The sequence below is a fragment of the Rosa rugosa genome, chromosome 6 (assembly GCF_958449725.1).
Source record: "Rosa rugosa chromosome 6, drRosRugo1.1, whole genome shotgun sequence".
Taxonomy (NCBI): Eukaryota; Viridiplantae; Streptophyta; class Magnoliopsida; order Rosales; family Rosaceae; genus Rosa; species Rosa rugosa.
In genome coordinates this window covers 52,535,192-52,560,191 of record NC_084825.1, presented here as the reverse complement: position 1 = coordinate 52,560,191, position 25,000 = coordinate 52,535,192, and the positions used below count along the sequence as shown (strand labels likewise).

Here is a 25,000-nt window from a genome sequence, read left to right as displayed (position 1 = left end):
CCAACCCAAGTTTCTGCCGTGAACGTAAGCAAAGGTTTTAGGGTGACGCCATCACTTTCTCCCTATAAAATTTGGTAGAGGATATATAGTACTTAGTAGTAATAACGCGGAACTGAGTTTGAAGATTCTTGGCCTCCTCCGCCTCTATCTCGCTGACTTTCTTCTTTTGCTTGCTTAAAATAAAAAAGCGAGATACAGAAATCTTGTTGATCTTTGCATATGTGTAGCGTGTACGTAGCTTTGATTGGAGCTCTAGTTTTTAAGAGAGAGAGACAGAGAGGGGGGGGGGGGGGGGGGGGGGGGCTGAATTGGTCAGCAATTGGACCTCTTACTACTCTATGAAATCTCACAACCCCTTCCAATTCCTATGACCAAAGACTGGTCTTCATGAAGAAAATCAACTCCACTAGGATTTTGATTTGATTTTCTCTCAGTCAAACTTCATCTCTCTCTTAATTACATTCCCTCACTTTCTAAACATTCAAATACAAGCTAAAGCCTTCCCTTAAATCCCCATAACCACCTCTCCTCTTTCCTCAAGTCTTAGCCTTTACCAATTCAAAAGCTTCAAAAACATCCCAAAACAGAAAACACCATTCTCAGTATTCTGTCCTCTTTTTCTTCCTTATTGGGTTACTCAGTTTTGTCTGTGATTTGGGCATTCTTGAAAACTTGAAATTTTCCAACTTTGAATCAATTACACTGCTTCCAAGTCCTCAAAGGTAGAAACTTTTGAATACCCAGTTCCAATTTTGGCTTAAATTCCCATTCTTTCGAGTCTTTTTCCTTCTTGCCTTTGGACCCTTTCATCACAAAATCATGCTTAGCATGCATATTTTAGCATCCAATCCTTCGTGATTTAGCTAGATTCAGATCTTAGTTTGCTGCTTGTTTATGTCAGCTGAGGTCAAAATTGCACAATCCATGCTCTAGCTTGCTAATTAATAATATAGAAATGGACATGAGAGTGAATTGGGAGCAAAAGAGTGGTATTGTAAATGAGCTAACACGTGGCAGGGAGCTTGCTAGGCAGCTCCAGATCCATCTCAATGCTACATCAACTTTGAATCCTTCCACGAGCTCTCAAACAGCGTTAACTCGCCAGATGCTGATCCAAAAGATCATATCTTCCTACGAAAAGGCACTTTCGATGCTCAATTCTTGCAGCTCAGCCCCAATGGCAGTAGCAGTAGAGCAACTACACCAACAACAACCTACATTTACAGTAGCTGCTTCCACGGCTGTTGTTACGATTCGAATGGCTGACTCCCCACCTTCGCTAAATGGGAGTCCTCGGAGTGAAGACTCCGATGACCACAAAGATCCCTCTAGAAAAAGGTTAGTCCCGGCCCTCATTTCAATTTTTTTGATCGAAGGACAAAAATGTGCTTCGTACAGTCCTTGTCAACTTGGTACATACAAGACATATTATAGCTGTGTAAATCTGATCGATGTTAAATTTCTAAATGGATGCAGGAAAGGTCTGGCAAGGTGGACAAAACAAGTAAGAGTAACATCAGGTATGGGGCTTGAAGGGCCTCTTGATGATGGCTTTAGCTGGAGGAAGTATGGCCAAAAGGACATCCTCGGAGCCAAATATCCGAGGTACCTATATTTAGAACATGTTCTTCATACGAAACTAATCTATGTTTCTTCCCTTAACATTAGTTAGTGTTTCTGTTGGGTTGCAGAGGGTATTACAGATGCACTCATCGAAATGTTCAAGGTTGTTTGGCCACAAAACAAGTGCAACGCTCCGATGAGGACCCAATGATCCTCGAAATTACTTACCGAGGAAGGCACACTTGTACTCAAGCAGCCTCCACCTCCGTAGCTAGTCCTCCTCCAAAACCAATGTCACCATTGCCTGATCAAACACCAGAACCACCACAGATCAATCAGCAGCCTCAACATAATATGCTCTTAAGCCTCCCTGAAGGCCTCAGGGTCATAACCGAAGGCCTAGACACTAGTCATGATCGTCGTGGCGAATTATTAGTTCCCTCATTCAACAACAACAATTATGTGGGGAACTTTTCTCCTTCATTAACTATGCCTACTGCTTCAACTTCTGGGACAAACTATTTCTCTGTACTGTCTCAGCAGGACTTTGGTGGTAACCAAAATCTGCAGATCAGCGCTGCGGCCGAGTCTCATGATATAATCTCAGCTGCTACTTCAGCTTCCAACTCTCCGACTGTTGGTTTAGATTTTCCATTTGCTGAAGCTGATCATCAGATATTATACCCCAACTTCACTTTTGATGATCCTGGATTTTTTCCCTAATCTCCTACACATAGCTTCCCAAAAGTAACATATAAATCGAAGCAAATTAGCTTGTAAAAGCATTTGAGGTAGCTAGGTCGTATTTTTTTGCTGTAAAATGAAGAAGCAGCAAAATTAGGACTTCCAAATGTGCTTAATTAAGGAAGCACTTTCTAATTCCCTACCGTAGGCTTTAGCTTGTAGTTGCGGATATGTTGTGCCAAAGAGGCAAAGAGTACTAAAATGTGTGTAATCTTTTTCCAATTGAATAGCAAATTTCTATATTTATTCATTCCAAGAAAGAAAGGCCCTTTACAACAAGTGAATTGGGGGCACACCCCAAGAAAGAAGGGCCCTTTTATTACACCTTGAATTGTTCTACACACCATTTGAAACAAGGCCCAATTGGCCCAATTGAAAGTAGTAGCTAAAACCTAAACCCCAAGAAAGCTGTTCAGTGTTTTTCGCTAACAATTTCATTGAAGCCTTCGCCGCTTGGCAAATGGGATTTGGTGGTCGAAACCAGAGTTTGAAGTCTCCATCATTCTTGAGTTATTGAAGCATGAAACACCAGCAGAAGGAAGGACAGTGTTGAAACTCAACATGGCATTGGCAGCTGAAGATGTATGAGCCACATTGAAATAGCTAGTTGTAGGATTTGAAATGGCAAATGGTTTCTGATTAAAGCTTAGAGGAGAAGCTGTAGTACAACCGTTGATCGGAGCAACGGGTGGGATTTTGAAAGGCTGCTGCAAAGGAGGAGGGGGGTTTCGCCACTGGGGCAATGGGGGACCAGCAATAAGAAGCGTCCGAAGCAATGGACCAGCTTCCTTCACAGCTTGCATGAGTTTCCCTTTCTGAGGTAAAGTCTTTCCTTTAGCAAAATCGTTAACTATTTCAGAAGCTGTATCAGTTTGGGCACTCATGGTAACATTAGTAGTGCCCAAATTAAATTGTTGAACCGCATTATGCTGCTTCACATTAACAAAACCCATGGTGCTTGAATCAGGCATAATGATGCTTGGAAACTCTGGTGAAGAAACTGCATGATCGAATAAGGAATCAACAGAAGAGGGACTGTTGGATTCAGTTAAGCTTAAGTTTTCTTTTGTCGTCGGCATCAAAATTTGGGGGCTAACAGACTGGACTACATGATTTGGCAGTTGATCAATTGGAGTACAATTGGGGTTCATCTTCTCAAAGATTTTCTTCAACTGGTCTCTGGCTTCATCTCTTTCTTTGTATGCAACCTCTAACAGATTGAGCAAGTTGGTCACATTTTCTTGACTCTCGGTAACTTTGCATTTTACTGATTCAAGTTCAAGACTGGAGTACATAAGCTCGTTCTTTAACTCGTCAGTGCTCTGCATGTCAATTCCAAACAAGTAATTGGTTAAATATAATAAAAGGCATTCTCAAAAAAAAAATATAATAAAAGGGTACTTTCCATCGAGTACTTGATCATAAAATTGAAAGAAAAAAAATTGAATAGAACAAATGATTCTGAAGAATCTTAAACACCTAGTAAGTTAATGAATTAAATTCCTAAATAAAAAAAAATAAAAAATAAAAAGAACTTATTTGAATAAAAGAGAAAGAGGGCAAAAAGATTAAATTAAAGATTCACCATTAATGGTCAAAACAAGAATGAATCACCATTAAAATCTACTGCTAAATCAGCAATCGGCCATAAAACTAAATTTATTGTTGCCATGGCATATCACAAGCTTTGACCAATATATATATACCACAATTCATATGTATGTGTTACTCAAAGATTCAATTAATTGATGATAGTTAAAGATATATTGGCCTAGGACACTTGCAGAAAACATATCAATTTGGTCAGAATTTGAAAACAATATTTACATTCACAAAACCCTAGCTCTTAATGAGATGAAAGCCAGGACTTGTAAATGCTTACAAAATTATGGAAGCACATAGGCCTTTGCAGAAAAAAGAAAACCTCAGCAGATATATAATCATAAATTTGATAATCTTAGTAGTATTTATCAGATAAGGGAGAAATCGAATGTTAAAACCAACAAAGCTTAATGGTGGTGAATCGGTTAGATTGGGAAGATCTATCAATGACAAAATCTTACATTCATATTAAAGCACTGAAACACAAATTGAAAGAACAGTGAAGAAAATCCAAGAACAAAAATTGAATTGAGATGTAACAGCAAAACCATCACATATATAACAAAAAATAACTGGCTCACCTCTTGATATGTAGTAGTCCATATAGAACCCAACTCCTCCATAATCAACAGGGGGGGGGGGGGGGGAACAGAAATTCAGGCAGAAGAAGAAAATGAGAAAGTCAGGAGTACTTGAAGTAGGGTGGAATGTGAGTCATTTTATAGAAGAAAAAAGGAGGCATATAAATTAGATAAGAGTGAGATATGCCTTCCATTCTACGTCAAAGGATTAATAAGGAATGTAGAAAACCTTCATCATGAATAGAAATTAAATTCATTTTAGCAGATTCCAATTTGGATATTTCTACTCTCTTTCTCTAGAAGCTCATTTAATTATTATTTTTTTCATCATTCAAGGATTTTCGTTTCTTACCAAAAAGAACAACAATTTATAGGAAATCATAAATTCGCCGCGGTTTTCCTTATCTATATATATGGATTCTGGAGACTTTCCATGCATGCTCTTCATGTGTTGACTTTCCATACATTTCTATTTTCAAATAAAATTTCCCTCCTGCGGCTCAAGGCGAAATCAATAGACAGCCTTGCCCCCCAAATATTCTTGTCATGAACTATGAAATGAAATGACGCTGTATCTAGGATCCAAGCAACATCATTTTATCTAATAAGATTTTGTAAAGTGACGTTATGTGTTTGTATTATGTGAAGTTTATTTTCGGTACATAATAGCCTAATTGTATAATAACGGGCCGTACGTTAATTTGATGAGTGTAGGATGGTTATTATTAACTTATTAATAGCATCTTTAGCAGACTCTCTATTTTGGCTCCTTAGCTATTTTGGAGAGCATGTTTAATTTTTTATATATTTTAGCAGCTGCACTAGACTTTTTTTTTTTTTTTGAGAATAAATGTTAACTCCATTAATAATAAGAAAGATTACAAAAGACAAATGTAGAAACTACATCATAAATGAAAAGTACGAAAATAAAACAATGAACATAAAACCTAACAAAGATACGATTGGATGCAAAAATGCATCTGAGGACGCATCGGGTGTAAACCGTGCTATGTGAAAAGTTACTAATGTATGACCGACCATAAAAGGGCAATCTTCTATCAAAGCAACCGGTGGTATGACCGACCAAGCAGATTCCTCGTACATCTTACGTCGAAAAGAGAACAATCTTCCACCTAAGTTATCGATAGTGTGACGGACCACTAAAGGGCAATCTTCTAACAATATAACTGGTGATGTGACCATCCAAACATCTTCCACGTAAAAAGTACGCCAAATATAGATCAATCTTCCACCAAAGTGACCTATGAAACAAAAAGATGAAAACCAAATAAAAATCAACCTCAAAGCCCACATCCAGGCCCAGTACCAAGTCCAAACCCAAACCCGACCCGTGATCCAGACCCAAATATGGATCCGACCCGGATCCCAAATCCGGATATTCAAACCAGCCTGCACCATGCCGTCGCACGGCGTCTTCAGCCCAGAAAAGCTTCCGACCATCGGCTCAACATCCGGCGATCTGTCGCCCTTCGCACGCCTCCATATGCCGCCCATATCAACCTTCCAGACGCAAATCCAGATCCGCCGTACACGACCACGACCAGAGACGAGGTTCCCTGCCTCCATTGCTGGCTGACAACCGCTCGACCTGCTCACCACCGCGTCCACCGTACTACCCCTATCCACCACCAGAATTGGAAAGCTATTCCACCATCCGATCCTCCAATGGCTTCGAGAATCACAGTAATAACTCTGCCGCAAGGAAGAGAAACGAGGCAAACAACCTTCGCCGTTACACCAGATCCCCACCACGCCACCGGAGTCACCCAAGTCCTCCATATTCATGGAGGAAGTTTCAGAAGCAAACCGCGAGGGCGGCCGCTCTCAACCCTAGCAGAGCGCTAGGTCAGGAACCTCGATCTCTATTTGGCCATGTTTTCTTTAGTTAATCCTTAGCGATTATCAATTTGGTTCAAAATTTGCACAAGTGCTTAGTGCTGCACCAGACTCCTAAATGACTCTCTATTATAACTTTTAGCTATCTCGCTCCTAAATATAGAGAGCGAGATGAGGCTCTCTATAATTTAAAGCATTCCTTTTGGGTTATTTTATGTAATTTATAAATACATTTAAACTATTTAATCTTCATTTGAAAAATAATATAAACTCAAAATTAGCTAAAATAGAGAGCATTGATACAGACCTATTTCTAACGTGGCTAGCTAAAATGACTTTTTAGCTATTTTGACTCAAAAATGGCTATCATTGCTAAAGATGCTCTAAGTAACATAAAAATTCACAAGCTACCCATCAACATGCCTTAATATCGAGGAAATACATTATTTATGGGCTCTTACTTTTTGTTAATATTTATAACCTTTTTGTTAAAAACTAAACATATTTTAGATATTCGTCCCTCATTGTATAATTGTTGGGACCAAAAATATTATCGATATTCATCCTTGGTTTTCTAATTGTTCATACCAGAACTATTATATATCATTCTTCTTTTTGAATCAAGACACACAAAAAATTATCCTTGTTCCGTCGAGATTGACAAGAAAGAAAAAACAAAGGACAAAAAAAATTATGATCTAAAATCAAATGACAAGCTATTCTCTAAATGATACAATCTTGCTGAAATTGGTATGTTCCAAATGAGCTGTCATATTACGTACAAATTATAAAAGTTTTAGTCAATCCGTGCGTATTAACAGGCCTTTCCCATGTATACACAAGCCTTAAATTGAATACTTGTTGACTTGTTGTGTTATTCGTATTCCATCTAGAAAATTTTGTAATGTATAAAATGACATTATTTAATATATCATCTGCATACTAAATCATTCATAACCTCTTAGGAAGACATTTGCAAAATGTAACGTTTCATTAAAGAAAAAAAATAATAGAACTGACTATTTGCTATGAAAAGCTTTTTTTTTTTTTTTTTTTTGATCAAGAGAGGTCAGCCCATGTGAGACAAACTTAATTCTAAAAAGGGATGTCGTCTCTTGCTCTTGCTCTTGCAAACCTTAGCAACGCCGTCACCGGTGTCGAGCACTTGGCGCACGATCTCGGTTGCGCTCCTCCCTTTTGCGATCTCCTAAAACGATCACGTGTGTTGACCTCTCCTTTTTGTTGGTTTCCTGATGGGTACGGATCTGCCATGGCAGATCTCTTTTGGCTTCCTTTTGGCTAGCGAGGACGCCCACGAAGAGCGCGACTGAAGGATGGTCTTCGGTTCGGATGGGGCGGAACTCAGATGGACTGGTTGAGGCGGATAGTGGCGCTATGGATGCTACTGGCGGCGCAGACGCTGTTGGCGGCAAAGGTGCATATCTGGATAGGTTTGGCAGTCTGCATCGCTTGGGTGCCCAGATCAAGTGCTTGCAGATGGGTGTCCAGATCAGAAGATGGCTTCTCCCAGATGTCTCCAGGGATTTGGATTTGGGATCCAGGAGGTTTGCTAGATCTTCTTTTCAATGTCACAGGTGTTACTTGTTTGGGTGTGTTGTTCTTAATTTCTGGTAGAGTGATGATCTCTATATTCTATGAAGAGCCTCGGTGTAATCACACTGTGAGTACCACAATTGTGTGCCTTGGCGAGCAGTGTGGTGAAAGCGGGGACGAGTCTAGAGTTGATTGGTCTGCCGATTTTTTGCATTCCTAAATCGCAAATTCTGACTGTTGGGTCTACAATTCTCAAGATCATGACAATGGTTCTGTTGTTGGTAATTATCTTGTGGATAATGAAGATTTACCTTTAGAATTTGCTAGTGCTTCTAGAAAAGTTTCAGAACTGAGCCTTATTGTACAAGAACAACTTATTGATGTAGTACATCTTCTAGTTTGTTCTACTTATTGTTGTTTGGCCTTTGTATGCTCCCCATTGGGATGCCCTCTTAAGCGATTTCAATCGCTAATTCAATGAACTTTTCTTTTCAAAAAAAAAAAAAAAAAAGAGGTCAGCCCATTATATAGATTCAGCAAGCAGTACAAAAACGAAACACCCCTATGGGGTCGACAGAAAGAATCGTTTCTCAGACTACCATGAGACTCCTATTTTAAAACAAGAACAAGAACCCAATATACCCCCAGTACACCCACCTTTTAGGAAGTCCATGCACCATTATTTCAAACAAAAACCAAGAAACTCTGAAGCAGTAAATTAAAATGATCCCTCAAAGCATCTGGTTTTTGTGACCTGAAAAAAGAAACTAAATACTAGGAATGGAAGATGACAAGTCACCTTCCATCCCCTCTAAAGTTAGGCAAGCCCAGCAGACCCACCAGTAAACACCAGCCCACCAAGCTATAGCGCATATGGCAATTACAAAGGACACCCCCATGATTACTAGGGGCACCCCACTGCACCCAGAAGCTTGCAGATCTCTGAAGGTAGCAAATCCCGCCGCCATCGAAGAAGTCCAGCCCCATATGGAGATAAGTCGCCCTCGATCCTCATCCATCACCAGCTTCCGACCACCGCCGCAATACGCGTCACCACCACCACGAGCAACGTCATAACCATCTTTAACACCGTGAACTCGAGCCCAGTAAATGAAGCTAAACTCGTTCTCACACCACCAACAGCAGCAAGAGAAAAATCCAGCCAGAAATCCTTCGATCGCCGATGTGACTCGTCTCCGGCACCGCCGAGTACTCTAGTCGCACCACCAGTCCTCTAATCGCCTTGGCCGATCGTGCATACAAGCCTCTGACCCGTCAGAATCGGATCCGGAAGCCACCACCCAAGCCACTTATCTCGTATGGAGCCCCAAAAGCATTCCCTTCACCCACAACCATCAGATCGACCATGCCTTCATTTAAAACGGAATCACGTAGACCGTCGCCAACACTGATCGCACCATACACACACAAGATGAACATGCCTAAGTCTGCTATGGCCACCATTGAGAAATCAACGGGGAAGATACAAGAGATAGTACCCAAAGGAGAGAATTTCTCAAAACCCTAGCAGAGCGCTAGGTCAAAGATTTTCTTCTAACAATTTTTCTTTGATTTGGCATGTCCATAGCAATAATCAGTGGCGGAGCCACATAGGGGCACACTAGGTCCTGTGAACTAGTAAACTTTTCATTTTATAAGCAGTTAGAGTTAGCAAGTAATACAATTGGCTTGCATAGTGCAGTGGTCTGGCACCTTTTACCTACATTGCAGGTCTAGGGTTTGATTCTTGCTAACTTAAGTATTTTTTTTTTCTTCCAAGGTTTAATTAGAGCTTGCATTTTCTTCCAAGGTTTAATTAGAGCTTGCAGAATTAATTATTATTAGTATTATTATTTTTTCAAGTTGCTTGCTATTATAAACTTGACATAATTTTTATAATATTCTTATCTTAAATTAATCTTATTTCTAGATTATAATATTTCTATCAAATTTTTTTATAGGATTTCATTACAATTTTGATATATAATTTTTTTTTTTTTTTTGATCGGGTTAGTTGTTAGTAACTCACACACCCATGTAGTGGTATCCCAGCGCCAGGACACCTGCACCGACATTGCGGCGAAAGCCTGGCAAAGCCAGACTAATCCACTGCACCGCAGACGCACGAACCCAAAGGGTCCCTCAAATCTGCTGGCCACGGGATGGAGCTGGGATTCGAACGCTAGACCTGGGGGTTCCAGACTAGGCCATTCGACCAACACACCACACCACGTGGTTATTTTGATATATAAATTGAGTTCTAAATTTTTTCTTTTCAATTTCTAAAAGTCCACCTAAGATGAAGTTCTAGCTCCATCACTAATTGTTACTTTTTGGTGATTTGGAAAACTCTTTAAAATAGAAAAGTATAGTTGCAACATGTATCAACTCTTAACTCGATCACAAATTTCTTGTTATTTTCCAAGATTTTTTGTGTTAAGATATTATTATTTTATTTTTGTGCCCCAGTAACCCTAAGTTTCTGGCTCCGCCACTGGCAATAATTAATCAACTTTAATCCTGTTTTTGATTATCACCGTGGTTCTTACAGTTTTTTTTTTTTTAGATATTTACAAGATGATCCAACAATTGAGAGGCAAAGATGAGAAAAGAAATTTAGCTAGATGGTTAGAAAGAGGAATTTGGTTGAGGGCTACCGTGGTCCATCGATCTATATATGTTTCATAGGGTCAAACATGTCGCTTAATTGATATACTAAAAGTCCACAATATACCAACGAATTTTGTAACAAAAGCAATTTTGGCCCCCCACTCTCCCTCTCAGCTAGATCTGTCTCTTGCATGTCTATTCTTAGAGTTTGGTCTGGCTAAGAATTGTAGGTGATCATGAGCTAGCTACGACTATATTCGCCATGCTAGGTTAGCAGGGATATTACATGAAGGTTTGCCATCATTTATGCCATTTAATTTAGAACTACCCCCTATATATACCCAATAATTGTAGGACATGCACCCAATATTATTGGTCCCAAGAACGACAACAATGCTCTCACTCAGCTGCCTAACTACTATCCCCACCTATTATATATGTTTTGGTCCTGGCTACTACTAGCTATGAGTTAGAACTATCAACTTGTGATTTACAAGTCCTAATGATCATTTCGATCGAGCAGTCATTGCTCATATGAATTTAATTAGTGATTTTGGAGATAGTAATTAAAAAAGGAGAAGAAAAATGGTTTTCTATCGATTGCTCACTATATATTCACATCATCACATGCAACATCACTACTCATGCATCCGAAATTCCGAATGCAATGAAGTATTTCAGATGGTTGAAGTTACAAAAGGTACAATAAAATAGGAAGACTTTTCTTTTCATTGATTAATAACAAGAAATCCCCGTCCACTAAATGGGTTAAATGGTTTCCAATGTATACTAGAGTCATCCATGGCAAAAAGTTTAATTATGGTCGACAAACCTCTTTCTCCAATAGTACGAATACAAAAATTAACTGTTTTTCAAGAAGTATATAATACATATGTAATCCGAAGAAGATATTTCTTGCATGTTCTTGTCTCTTATTCAAATTAATTTCTGAAAGAGAAATTGTTACACTCCATTGTTACAAAAATTAATGGCCGGTCAGATCCGAGGAGATGTTGTGAATTGAAATTTGAAATGCATATATATGCATGCATACATCAAACTAGATATTAGGAATGCTAAATTACATTGGTTACCCTAGCTAGCTAAACTAATTATGACTTATGACGATCTACAATTACAATTGTACGTAAACTAATAAGAATATGGTGAGAAACTAAAGCATATGCCTAATTCCCACATTCTCTTTTATTAGCAGCACCAGTACTTCAGAGATTGAGATTGAAGTACGTAGTTGTTAGGGTTATATATCCTCAACCCTAATGTACTTAGCGGAATGTTTGCTGAATTTGGTGAGCGAGTTCCTCAGCACTAAGTTGGCATTCAATTCCAATCTGGCAAGAAAAAGAAAAGCAGATTTACCAATCATTAGCAAAGAACAAACTCAATTCAATTAATCTACTATTATTAATCACAGTTCATCCGTAGTAGCTATCAATGCCTGCAGACATAGATTTCAGCACTTCATAGTGACCCTAGCATTTAAAATCAACGGTCCTTATCAGTACAGTGCATGTCTAGAACTCAAATTTTATTTACAACTGGGAGGAATGAAGTTACTGCATTCAGAGATAGTAATAGATCATATATTACCTTCAAAAGGAAACAGTTAATACTGTACCTCCCAATTAACCAAGGAAGAGAAACTAGAAGTTCACGATGAGTCCCCACTATGCATGTATTTATCATTTTCACTATTGATTACCAGTAAATTAAACGATGGACTCTTTTCTAGATATGTTGAAGGTACTGAGCGAGTGTCATGTATCTATCATTTTCATTATTGATTACCAGTATATTAAACGATGAACTCTTTTCTAGATATGTTGAAGGTACTGAGTGTCTGACACAAACAAAACGTGTACCAGTTTGTGATGTATTATACAGAGTTTTAAAACATGCACTGTATATCGAGCCACTATGATCGATAAATAATTACAAAAAAAATTAAATCACAAATATGTTCATTTTAGGTACTGCATGTTAAGTGGTTAAAGATGAAGTAGTTTTCTATAATTTTCTCTCAGCATCAGAAATCTGTTTTCTAAAGAAAGTACGTGATAAAAACAATTGGTTAACATAAGTACCTTGATGGTGAAGGAATTAAGCAACTTTTTGTCTTCCGTCTTTATTTCGACGTGGAGAATCTCGAGGGAAAGATCTTCGAGAGCCGAAATGATTTTGAGAGCTTGTCCTGGTATCCGAGGAGACACCGTGTTTAAAAGAACATTTGCACCTGAAAACTTCACTTCCACATGGGCAATGGCGGACTTAGAATTGGCAAAAAGCTCATTGAGATTGTCAATAACATGATTAACGGAGGGAAAATTAGTAGTAGACGAATTTGAAGGAGATGGTTCAAGTGATGAGCTAGCTGCAGTTATGGTTGGACTAGAGAGGTATACTGGTTGTTGCAACTGTTGTAACGACGTCGTCCTGGGAGGCTTGTAAGGGCTGGTTGGCTGTGGGGTTCTTGGACTAATAGGCAAGCTGCTGCAGCTGATTCTGGGACTAGCTAAAGGACTTATTGGGGGTTTTCTAGGGCTAAGTACTAGTGGTGATGAAGGTAATCTGGGACTACTTGAAACTGGTAGCCTAGGGCTTAACACTTCACTGTATGCCTTTCGTTGCTTCTTGGCCTCTAGTGATTGAAGAACTTGCTGCAATTCATTGATGTAGTCAACCACCCCTCCAATAATTGATGCTTGATCCCCCTGTTTTATCAAACATAATTGCAATCAATACATATTAAAAACAAAGAAACTAATTTATTCAAAAAAAAAAAAAAAACAAAGAAACTAATTAAAGTGGGACGGAAAGGAAAACGAGGCTCAAAAGGAAATAAGAGAGGATGGATGACTCAAACAAGTCCATCCACATATGTGAGGCTATTGTGGAAGCCTACCCGAAAATAGACCCTTTTTCGCTTCTTAATTATGAAATTCTAAACATCACAACGTAAATAAACGTATTGTAACTGAAAAAGTAGTGAGTACGGACTCTTTTGACATAGAAACAAGGCATGAGAGAGCGTAAGACTGTCAAGTGCTCGTTCATTTGCTTCCTCCGGTTGCGCTCCACCGTTATATGCGACATCCTTTGCTGTCCATCGTCAGAATTAGAACCTGTCCCGCCGGGGGAAGCCTCTTTTGAAAGCTTCACTCTCTTGGATGATTTTGGTGAAGTTTCGAGCTCCGGTGACACTTCTATCCCTCCTTCTTTTGATGAGCTAAACACGAATTCATTGCACGGTGTTGGCGGAGGAAAACTATCCATGAGTGCTCCTGCATCTAAGCTCTCCAATATGCTAAAAAGATCATCACCGGGAGCCAAGCCGCTAGCATCGCCGCCACCGTAGCAGTGATCGTGTTCTTCGAAAAATTCAGACAAAAGATGATCATCCATAGTGGCCAAAGCTTAGAAAGGATAGCACGAAAAGTTAGGGAGATATGACGTTAATTGTCGAGATCAAGAAAAGTGTGTATTGAGATGGATGCGAGAAGGAGTAAATAAGAGGGACTCTGGTGAAAGGGACTAAACCATCACCATCACCTATTTTTGATGAACTTTGTTGGTTGGTTTTTAATTTAGCCGTTGGATTATAACTGTCTCCGGGATCTTTCTTGTACAGGAATCAGGAATCAGAGAGGGCAGTGGAGCACACAGTCCCAAGAAAATTCAAAAACAAAAGAGGGGAGCTGTTTGTGTGTGATATAGAGAGCGAACATTAAGACTTGGAAGAAATATATATACAAAGAGAGAGCTACAGAGATGTGAGAATGTAGATTTAACGTGGCTTGAATTTTTACCGATACAAAATTGGAAGTGGACACTCTATTTGACATTTTTCGGGTGCGTCTATTACCATCCTATCATTTTCTTAGTTCACCCTATTGAAAGACTATATTACCAAAGTGTAAAATGACTACTAAGTATATTAATTTTCTAAAATCCAAATTTGTAAGGAAAAATAAATAAATAACCAATGAATTAAATAGAAAGATTACTTAATTTCTCATTGGATAACATTAATCTTCATCTTCTCCACCCAAATTTGCATTTATTACTATTTTTTTGTCTTTTTGTTACCTCTTCATCATGAATTCGTTATTTAATTCACAAAATCATTAATGTTAACTACATCAAAATCTTTGTAATACCTTTTGTGAACACCGAAAGTAAAAATTTAAAACACGAAAGAAAAATCTAGAAGATTCATTGTTCATAGTTGTTAACTAACTAATCTTTTGACATAGATTGAAATAGATGAACATTGAAGCAGAAAGAAAAAATTAAAAAAAAATGAAATAAATTAGATTATGATTTTGTTAGGAAACTTTAATATATTATAGTTTTTTTATTTGTATATAAATTAAATGCGAGATTTTCATTAAAAAAAATCTCTTTTAATTGGATATGTCATATAAGGATGTTATTGGAAATAGAAATGGGTTACATAAGTCAATTACTAAATTTAAATTAAAATGTAGGGTGTAATGAACAAGTAGGGTGAACAAAGAAAATGGTGGGGTGGAAATAGCCGCACCCTTAATATATGGGTGAAATTGACACCCACTTTTGTTCAAACCACACCCCCTCTCCATGCATATGTCGATTGCAAAATTGTTCATTTTAACAAAATAGGTGTCAATCTCAATCCCCTTAATATACTATTTTCAAGCACAAAAAAACTTATTATTAGAGGGTAATTAATACTTTATAAATGTACAAATTATCTCTTGACGTATAAAATTACAAAAATGAAATCTAATGCACACTTGTTGTGTTTTCACCATTTTGTATTTGGTAAAGAAAAATAAAAATTTAATGATAAAAGAATTTGAAGCATTCAATACTGCAAGATATATGATAAAAGTTCTCGAAAAAAATAATTATATTATTTAACTTTGTAAATGGTAAACAATAATTTACAAATTTGAGTTGTTTACTAGTTTGTTCAACATTCATGTCAATTGTAATGAGAGATCAAATCGAAATAAAAATAAAAATAAAAAATAAAAAAATCATAATAATCCATAGTAATATTTTCAACACCACGTGTAGGCGTATATTTAGTAAAATTTTCTTTCATTTCCTAGTTCATTATTAGGTTTGTCTAGAATACATTCATTTTCTTAGGTTTTCATTGAAAATCCTTCTATGCACTGGCGATACAAATGACCCAGCACTTAATTATTAGGTATTTCAGTCCTTGATATTTATAGTAATTTTTTTTAATAACTATAAAGTGTATTTGATGTTATCCAACCGTCCATTTATGTTGATCTAAGTGCACGTCGGTGCTCTGAATCCTCTCATAGTTTTCACTGCTAGATGCATCATGCATGCAGTTGAAAAGTTTGATGTTTGATTAAAGATCATCAGAATCAGAGGTGACAGTGGGAAAATTCTAAAAAGTGAGGAGGAATAAATTAAGGGCTTCTACAGTTCTACTCATTTATAGGGGCCGGAGAAAGTGAAGACGCAATTACGCATTCATGAATGCCATGGATGACCTCTCTACTAGTTGATAGTTAATACAGGAGCTAGCAATACCTTTAAAGAAAAAGAAAAAGAAAAGAAAAGGAAGAGCTAGCTAGCATTGCCATGACTACTACTGGGGAATGCTCCTCTTTGCTAATCTCCGTACCAAAAACCAACAGTACTCTTAGTCAGATCTAGCTAGCTGATCATCAATCGCTATTGCTTTGCTGTAAACGGAGTAAAACCATGTAGATATTACCTTTTCCCTTGTATATCTTTCTGCATATGTTTGTCGATCATGCAAGATCACCATCATGGATCATCTAGGAGATCGAGACTAGCACTGAAACTTAAATTGAATAATTATTTTGCACTAACGTTGATGGGACAGATTCTTAAAACTCATAGTACGTCCAACAAGGATCATTAGCCGGACGAAAACCTAGCTACCAGCAACATTAGAAAGCTACTTGATACTCTGTCTGTTTTGGTTGAGTAACAAAGTAGATGAGCCATTGATTACGGGTGCAAATTAGGAACCAACGCTACTAACCTATCTTTAGGCGCATAAAAGGTCCAAACACCAAAAAATAAATAATTTCTTTTTAAAGCAAACAGAGGATTAAGCGATTGAACGGATGAGTGTGGTATCCTCTCCCAGTCGAAAACAAGTGGGAGGAGATCGACCAAGCACACACAAAAAGCACCCCATCCCACCATTTATGGTTCCAATGTATACAAAGTATATTCAGGATGATGCTTAACTATGGCTTTTAAGTGTATGAAGTATCTGTATGTGGGACAAATTCTAGAAATACATGTGTTTGAGCAAGAAAGGATCAGTAGAAATGAATGAATGAACATTAATGAATGAGGAGACGGGGGTCCATAGAGTTTCAAATGAAGATGATGACGACGGCCGGTAGGGTACTACTTGCTCAGATTCTGCAACTTGTTTCCCGTTATTTATTATATATTTACGACTTTCATGCTTAAAATATATGAAAATTATGAAAGGTATGTGCTTTCAATTTGCAGGTCCACGGCATCTCCGTGCCTACGATGAAATCAATTTCAAGTTATTAGATAAAGACTAGAGGATCCCTCCCTTTCTCTCTCCCCTCTCTCTTCGATCAGTGTGAATTACTAAAGCTACTGCTGCAAATTGCAATATTTTCATGGTGGCTGGTTTTGGCAAATAGCGAGCAGAGAGGAGTACTGGTGCAGTTGAGTGACAAACCCTAAGGGGAGTAATTGCAAATTGTATCTCGTATTTTTGGTTTAGCTAGCAAAAGCATGGGAGTGTACGCGTTTCATTTAAAGTGAAGGTAGTGTTTGTGTACCATATAATCTATACTTGTTTTTATCACATTTACTTCCCTCCATATCAGTCCAATTCTAGGTTATCACACATCAATTTTCATATTTACCACCCTCAACAACCTCCCTCTCTCTGTCATCAATTATATTATCAAAATTTAAATTTTTTCGTAGTTTTGAATATGAATATATCTTGATATGGTATGTACACTCCTAGTTTCAAAATTAGTTGGATCATAAGCAATAGCTAATATTGGTACTATAATTTTCATAATTTGTTGCTTTCATGTAGAGCCGTTTAGTCTCTTTCCTAGTGTGGTAACCGGCGTATTGCGACAATGTGATTAAGCATTGAACATAATAGGGGCCGGTAACTCGTGTTCTCTCTAGCAATGTGGTTAAGGCTTGTAATCTTTTGATTATTAATTACAATGGCTTATGCATAAAAAATCTTTAAAGATCTGTAAATTATACACCAAACAACCTTGTGTCATTAAGGTTTGAAGGAAGCATTGAAGTAGTAGAGTAACGTATATTCTAGAACCAAACTATGAGCACTGGTTGTATTACTTGGCCTACCTAATTTAACTTTCTCAGTCTACTCCTCCAATAATGGTCTATAAAAGACTGCAATTCCTATATGCATGATAGTACCCGGCCACTGCTTCTAGGCTAGCTTCTAGCTAGAATCTACACCAGACTGCAGCCTATACAACCGTAGAAGTCCACAAATTCGGATATATTACTAGCTGCCTAGCTATTTACAATAATTCAACCACATGTTTCTTCTAGCATTAATATTCGCAACATAAACCCTATTGCTTTAAATTACTTCGGGTTGGCATTTATCGCATAACCACCTTAAGAGTGACACACATACAGGCATAGATCCCTTAGACGCGGTACTACTCTTTCATTTCTCTGTGCTCAATTCCCAGAGAAACAAAAGCGTGGCTTTCTGGGTAGGTATCATATAGATTTAGCCAGATCTAGATATACAAAAAACTATGCGCGCAGTTTTGGTTTTGGTAAATGAATGAATATGATCGGAACTATTACGACTGTTTATCATTTATAGCCCTCCTTCACTCTCCTTACAGATCAATGAATGAGAATGCAGAACAAAATTTTAAGACAAAGTTAATGAATATTGCTAGCTATAGCTAAGAGTAAATACCATGGGACCTAGCTCTTCTTCTCAAACTTGATTCACTTCCAAATCTGAAAACCTCATTCAATACCACCCACGAAATGTCTGAGACAGACTTTATTACAGCTCCAACCTTATTAATTTTCTTTTCCTTTCTTTCGTTTTCTGTGTAATCCTGTTGATCCATGAACTCGTCGTCGTCCTCGTCGTCATCATGATGAACCTTATCAACTTTCTTTTCCTTTCTTTCGTTTTCTGTGTGATCCTGTTTGATCCATGAACTCCTCGTCGTCGTCATCATGATGAAGTTATAACCACAACACCCTTACATCCCCCCATTTTCTCCCATCTACTGCTACGCCGGAAAGAGTGCTGCATATTTAAGTAAGAAGTTCGAGATCTCCGGGAGGTGTAGTACAAACCTGTTGGGATGGAATTGTTGTGGGTCACCATCCGATGGATATGGGATGTCGGAATTCAGACGTAAGGTGGGACCTTAAATTGATCTTGGATTCTATACAATGAAATGCAATATTGCAATACAATGCAAATATATATGGCATTAGACTTGGTGCCCCATTCCCTTGTATGTTTGGGAGGTCATGTCCCCATCTCTGACCCATAACAGTTGGGTGCCAGAATTTGGTGCAGCTCCCCCTTCCCATGCTACTCTCTTAATTCAATTTACTAGGGTTTTCAAATTTAATCATGCATATAGCAAATTATATGTCTCAAATTTAGCATCTTCATCATAAGTATTGTCATGCAAGTCTTTTAGAAAATGGACCTTATTCGAGGGTATTGAAATGATGCAACTAAACGGAAAAATGATATAATAAAAAACATTATATCTTGAAATCGATGAGATGCCATATCATTCTTAGTTTTGAATATAATTATGAAATTCTCAGCATTATTGATACAAGTCTCCGATGAACATGTGGAGAAACCATCCTCATCATTCTCTCTCTTATTGCTGCATACATAGAGACACGCAAGAAGGAATACTGTTTTTATATTGGATTAACTGTATTGATGATTTTGAGACAAACTAATTTATAACGAGCTGCAATGCAACCAACTCGATCCCGGCCGGTACATAATAAAAGTTATTAGCTAGGGCAACAAAATTCTCAGTCGGGGTAGGGTTGGTCTAGGACCCAGCACAACTTGTCAGGCCAAGATGGTGCAATGGCTAGCTAGCTAGCTATTATTTTAAGAAACATATATTCTTTTATTTTGCTTGCAAAACATATTTGAATCCACGATCGATCGATCTATCATTGTCTGATTTTTTGTATTTTTTTTTTGTTTTTTGTGAAGGCTTGGATAGGTAAGGAGGAGATCCTTCCTATCGATCTATCATTGTCTGATTTGTCTCCATTCCTTCTCCTTTAATTTGAGGCTCTTGAGCTTAAGTTTTTCTACAAAATACTTAGATGAAATATGAAAATTAAATTAAGAAAAATGAATGTGATCTACCTCTCGGACGTACGTATGGCTAACAAAGTTGGGTCTGACATGAGATTCAAAATGATATTGAGGGCATGTGGGGATTCCTCCATTGGTGTTAAAACATCCAATATTAATCAACCCTCAGAAGGAAGATGAGCCTTGAATGCCATTGTTGGGTTGCTGCCTCTTTTATTTGTATACTTACATAAAACAAAAAATTCGAATCATGGGCTTTCTATGTGTTTTCTGTGATGGCGACGACTGAGAAGGAGAGATATGCAGGTTGTAGGTCAATTGATGCCGACTGTTGGCGCTTGGCTCCAAACTGTTCTACCGGAATGTCTGTAACAACAGCAGCCTCCTACTTTCCAGCATAATGATCCAGTTCGAGTGTCCTTGTTGATAAGTTATTTAACATTAATCTAAGATTAATTAGTTTTCCAGGTTGAAGGATCACTTGAAGGGTCTCGTGATTAATACAAGGTAAGTGTGGGAGAATATAGCTCGAGTTGGGCGAGCTAAAATGTGTGTGGAAGTATAGGCTGTAGGCAAAATATAACCATGGAGAGCTATCTCGGCTTTCAACTTTGATACGCTTAGATCGGGGTATAGTAACGTTTCCGTTGTCCTTTTTATTCCTCCGGCGGAATCCAGAAAATAGAATTAATGAATGACAGTTTAATTCATGAGTTCACCATGAATATTGGGAGATTGAATTTGGTAATAGTCATATGTTTACCATCCCTATGAAACCTGTTGATATGTGCGGGCATTAAAATCTGAGAACTCACTCTTTCGATCCATCAAAATACATGCATCCCAGTACTTACTGGAAGTACATAAGTTGCTGAAATTATAAGTTTTGACACAGCAGACTGATGGATCAGACGTAAACGGTCCATTCTATTAAAGAGTAAAATAAAACGTATAAGCCGAATGAACCGTCTCATCCTTCCCTGCAGGATAATTTATATTGCGACATGCAAAAGGGATTCAAGAAATAATTTATTTGACAACAAAACAATATAATTATGGAAGAGAAAATTAACCAACATGTCATGAACTTTGAACAATCTGAATATGTGGTCCTCCTCCCAAAGGCTATGATTGTGCATGCCATTGACATGTATAATGCAAAATTTAATTATAGAGGATGATGACCCAATGAAAATCCTCATGCTTTTCTGCAGAATAGTAATTTTCGACAAAGAGAAGCATATGATTTGAACAGAAAATTTATTAACAAGTAGCATGGTGCACTTGATTTGAACAAAATGTGGTCCTCCTGTGGCAGCTATTCTGCATGCATGCATGTAAGCGAAATCTAAAAGCTTTTAATTAGTAGATAATGTAAAAGAAGGATTGAAAGCAATAATAGAATTCAAATCTTACCGTGCTAGTTCATAGTGACAAAACCTTTTCTATTGAGGGTGGCTAATGTCAATGAAACTATATGTAGAGAGCCAGTGATTACAGTAATATGAGATTGATCCCTAGTTCTTCCTCTGGAAATCTGATTTGCAATCTTGATGGAATCCGGAAATGAAGGCACAGCAGCCAATGATGGTCTCTTTTCCGACGTGCTTAAGCCAACTAATTGGTCCATTGAAAAGTTTTGACATTCTGTCATTTGATCATGAACAATATCTAGGCCCAATTCTTTGGAAGCTTGGATCCAGCAATTTCTTAGCACTGACGCTGCAGTTGTCCGAGATTTCCCCCCAGCAATGTTAGCTTCTGTACAGAGGACACCCTCTAGATGCCCACCTGAAGAGAAGCGGCCAAGTCTGTTAGATTTGTATGCTATCCTAAAATCTATATATGAAGGTTTAATCTTTTTGACTCGTCCGCATTGAACATTATGACATAAGGGGAGTACTGGAAAAAGTAACCGAGTAGTAACTGGACCTGAAAGAAACTCTCTTGCGAAACCTAGATGATCTTTGTCGTTTGCCATTGCAACCACAAGAGTCAATCGCGACTCTGGGAAAGTCATCTTTATAGTGTCCATCAGCGCTTTAGCAGATTCTTTGGTGTGGGCTGAAGAGTATTTCGGAAACTATTAGCGATGCTGTTATATGTTGGTACATAAAGAATAGATCCAAAATAAGAAAATCAAAATAACCATTTATGTTGAAATCCCTTCAGCAATACCCTTAATATATTCTATATAACCTTTTTTCTGATGGTACATACAGTAAATAATTCATAGATGCGAATGGGAATGTACAATAACATTCAATGGAAAACAAACCTCCATCAAGCAATATTGTTGCTCCATACAATCCCAATGCCTGAGCTTCCTTCGATGTTAGAAATTGACTTCTTCCAAGAAGATGTGTCTGCTGTAAACCAGTTCTAATGGATGCATCTGAAATTCTCCATCCTGAAGTAACCATCGAAGCAATAGTGATTAAACTCAAAGACCATGACCAAATAAAACAAGCCGGGTAATTCTACCAACTATGTACAATAACAGTGAAGTGACTCTGAACTCAGGTAACATGGACAAAATAGAGCAAGCTGACTCAAAGATGACTACATTAATGAGTACTCAATCTAAGTAAAGATGACTTGTAGAATTTATGATCCTACTTAAGTGAATCAGCAAAACTACAGGTATGTAACAAGCAATCTATCCTATTTACTGCTAAACAGAATGCTATGTTGAAGCACATTACTAGACGTACAGCAAAATAGTTTGTTAAACAGAATGCTATGTTGAAGCAAATTACTAGACTTACAGCAAAAGAAAGCTCTTTGACTAATAAGATAAAACCTGTAGGTTTCCAGTATTGCTACGTTAAAGCTTGAAGGAGCAGAGTAAAAAGTTAATCACTAACCTAAGTTTCGGAGACATAGTGCTGCACAAGTAGCAGTTGCAGCATTCTGCAGTTGGTGACTTCCAAGCATGTATAGTTTCAAATCCAATAATTCAATTGACTGCAAGAATACCACAACTAGAAGTTATCACAAAACTCTGAATAACTGAAATAATGACCATTTAGAATACAGTCCGATATGAAAATGAAAGATTCGATATATCCTAAAATAATGACTCAAATGCATACCAGCTTTAAGTCACTCTCAAGTTGTAGCACTATATCACAAGATTGGAAGGGTCTACCATCATGCATGCTAAAACCATTTATCTTGCTTCTATTTCTAGTATCAGACGCTAATACTACAGGAGAACTCATCAACAGAGCTTTATCACGAAGAATGCACTCAATATGTGGAAGAAATGGACCGCCCAAAACCACCTGAAATATATACCACTCAAAAAGTCAAAAAAATTAACATGATCAAAAAGAGAAGTATATATCCTGCAGTCGGCAACAGCAGTCTGATGACAAATAAGCAGCAGTATGAACGTGAAATAATGAGAATGATGACAGAGGAGAACGGATTATATGATTACTATCATTCAATATGACCTACCAAGGGAATTATGATATTTGTGACATGAAATAGGAGATAAGAGTATGTTAGATGGAACACAATGCAGGAACACTATTAGCTTATTTGTGCATGGCATCAACTTCTACAATAATCTCCAAGGCAGAACCACCTAACTGGGCGGCCATGTTTCATGATTCCAGACTTCGCCATTGCAATGCTTTCCAAAGAACCTCCAAGTGCACCCAAATGTTCCTCTCCTATTGTAGTAATGACCGATGTGGCAAGTCCAGAGCTAGGAATGACATTAGTTGCATCCCGTGAACCCCCCAAGCCAGCCTGTTCATTTCAGGTATATAAACTTAGTACTATCATAACCTTTTTTTAATTGTTTAGTATATCCTTCTACCAATTTGCATATGACAAGGAAATAGATAGAAAAATATCTCAGAAGGGAAAGTGAATAACCTCAATCACTGCAATATCAACCTTCTCTTTAGCAAATAGTGTGAATGCCAGAGCAGTAAGAACCTAATATACAACACATCAGCAAATACTAAACATTGAATTCTCATTGATAATATCTGAACATAACATTGGAGATATACAAAGTTTCTCAACCATATCAATACTTTTAAAACACATTGTACACAGGGCATACCTCAAAGTGACTAATATATCCATTTTCAACTTTCATTGCACGATCCAGAGTCTCCTTATTCTCTTGAAACAGAGAATTCAAAGCCTTTGCCGACACCGGCTCACCAGACCTTCCCAAAGTTATTCGCTCCCTGATAGTTCGAATATGTGGGCTGCATACACACAAAACAAAGCCTCTTCTCAGAATAGCAACAAACAAAAACAGTAACATCAACACAGCCATAAAGGAATGAAACCGCACCTAGTATAACAACCAACTGAATACCCTTCTGCCCTCAAAATGTTGCACAGAAACGCAGCTGTTGATCCTTTTCCTTTCGTTCCGGCAATGTGAACCGCCTATAATTGCTGTCACTCTAGTTAATTACACAATATAAAACCCACAAACATAACACACACCCCCCCCAAAAAAAAAAAAAAAAAAAAAAACTTTCCTAACTAATTCATACCATCCATGGATTTCTTTCTTGGGTCTTAAGCAAGTAAAGCAATTTGAGCAATCAAAACCCAAAAGACTATAACTTTATAACATAAACCCTAAACCCTTCAAGCAATGAAATTAGAGTTAAAGTTCGAACCTTGAACTTGAAATGAGGACGACCCAGAAGCTCCATCAACGTCCGCATCCGACCCAGATCGAACCCGTCGTCAGAATCCGTACCCGCCCCGACCGGAACCCCAGATTTCTCGTAGTTCTTGAGTGAGTCCATGTACTCCATCAAGTCCTTCAGCTCCGAATCCTCTGTGCTCGAGCAAAACCCTCTTTTGGGCCCCGCATTACCCAATAACCCGACCCGAACTGAGGCAATTGGGCCCGTCCGGTTAGTAATGACGGAGCATTGCCGGAAAAGCTTGAGAAATTTCATTCTGTGCAAACTGAAAACTGAAAGGAGACGAGTCATAGCCTAAAGGCGAAACGCACAGTTTTACTTTACATTTAAACGCTGCGTTTTGAGGAACATGGCTGACACGTGGCGGTTTTTGGCGGGTAACAGGCGGCAGT

At 38.0% G+C, this 25,000-nt stretch overlaps 4 protein-coding genes across 5 annotated transcripts; 1 reads left to right on the top strand and 3 right to left on the bottom strand.

Moving 5' to 3' along the window:
* Positions 1-480: 480 nt before the first annotated feature.
* Positions 481-2,557, top strand: LOC133718726 (probable WRKY transcription factor 53). The gene is made up of 3 exons (XM_062145594.1): positions 481-1,338; positions 1,477-1,605; positions 1,692-2,557. Exons 1-3 carry the CDS (start codon positions 956-958, stop codon positions 2,284-2,286), a joined length of 1,107 nt encoding a protein of 368 aa, XP_062001578.1. The 5' UTR covers positions 481-955; the 3' UTR covers positions 2,287-2,557.
* Positions 2,558-2,710: 153 nt separating this feature from the next.
* On the bottom strand, positions 2,711-3,609 carry LOC133718727 (uncharacterized). Its single transcript, XM_062145595.1, has one exon. The coding sequence runs from the start codon at positions 3,600-3,602 to the stop codon at positions 2,742-2,744; it is 861 nt and encodes a 286-aa protein (XP_062001579.1). The 5' UTR covers positions 3,603-3,609; the 3' UTR covers positions 2,711-2,741.
* Positions 3,610-11,434: 7,825 nt separating this feature from the next.
* On the bottom strand, positions 11,435-14,230 carry LOC133717729 (transcription factor SPEECHLESS). The gene is made up of 3 exons (XM_062144448.1): positions 13,530-14,230; positions 12,617-13,243; positions 11,435-11,863 (listed from the first exon to the last, which is right to left on the bottom strand). The coding sequence occupies exons 1-3, from the start codon at positions 13,932-13,934 to the stop codon at positions 11,798-11,800; spliced, it is 1,098 nt and encodes a 365-aa protein (XP_062000432.1). The 5' UTR covers positions 13,935-14,230; the 3' UTR covers positions 11,435-11,797.
* A 6,778-nt stretch (positions 14,231-21,008) lies between these two features.
* Positions 21,009-24,985, bottom strand: LOC133714578 (dihydrofolate synthetase). 2 transcript variants are annotated; one of them, XM_062140717.1, is made up of 11 exons: positions 24,576-24,985; positions 24,239-24,336; positions 23,999-24,149; positions 23,806-23,868; positions 23,515-23,676; positions 23,010-23,201; positions 22,782-22,881; positions 22,193-22,324; positions 21,847-21,978; positions 21,331-21,705; positions 21,009-21,262 (listed from the first exon to the last, which is right to left on the bottom strand). In XM_062140717.1, exons 1-10 carry the CDS (start codon positions 24,897-24,899, stop codon positions 21,335-21,337), a joined length of 1,725 nt encoding a protein of 574 aa, XP_061996701.1. In that variant the 5' UTR covers positions 24,900-24,985; the 3' UTR covers positions 21,009-21,262; positions 21,331-21,334. The 2 variants fall into 2 exon arrangements, with proteins under 2 accessions (XP_061996701.1, XP_061996700.1); XM_062140716.1 differs by lacking the exon at positions 21,009-21,262 and having other exon boundaries at positions 21,290-21,705; positions 24,576-24,984.
* Between the last annotated feature and the right edge of the window lie 15 nt (positions 24,986-25,000).

Bases quoted from the DNA above. Each gene is read 5' to 3' on its own strand.
- LOC133718726 (XM_062145594.1), top strand. From the start codon at position 956: ATGGACATGAGAGTGAATTGGGAGCAAAAGAGTGGTATTGTAAATGAG. The intron at 1,339-1,476 runs GTTAGTCCCGGC...AAATGGATGCAG, and splicing joins AAAGATCCCTCTAGAAAAAG to GAAAGGTCTGGCAAGGTGGA. The intron at 1,606-1,691 runs GTACCTATATTT...GTTGGGTTGCAG, and splicing joins CTCGGAGCCAAATATCCGAG to AGGGTATTACAGATGCACTC.
- LOC133718727 (XM_062145595.1), bottom strand. From the start codon at position 3,602: ATGTACTCCAGTCTTGAACTTGAATCAGTAAAATGCAAAGTTACCGAG.
- LOC133714578 (XM_062140717.1), bottom strand. From the start codon at position 24,899: ATGACTCGTCTCCTTTCAGTTTTCAGTTTGCACAGAATGAAATTTCTC. The intron at 24,337-24,575 runs GTTCGAACTTTA...CAGCAATTATAG, and splicing joins GTCCTCATTTCAAGTTCAAG to GCGGTTCACATTGCCGGAAC. The intron at 24,150-24,238 runs GTGCGGTTTCAT...GTGTGTATGCAG, and splicing joins TCAGTTGGTTGTTATACTAG to CCCACATATTCGAACTATCA.
- LOC133717729 (XM_062144448.1), bottom strand. From the start codon at position 13,934: ATGGATGATCATCTTTTGTCTGAATTTTTCGAAGAACACGATCACTGC. The intron at 13,244-13,529 runs GTCCGTACTCAC...TTGATAAAACAG, and splicing joins CTTGTTTCTATGTCAAAAGA to GGGGATCAAGCATCAATTAT. The intron at 11,864-12,616 runs GTACTTATGTTA...TTTTCTTGCCAG, and splicing joins TTAATTCCTTCACCATCAAG to ATTGGAATTGAATGCCAACT.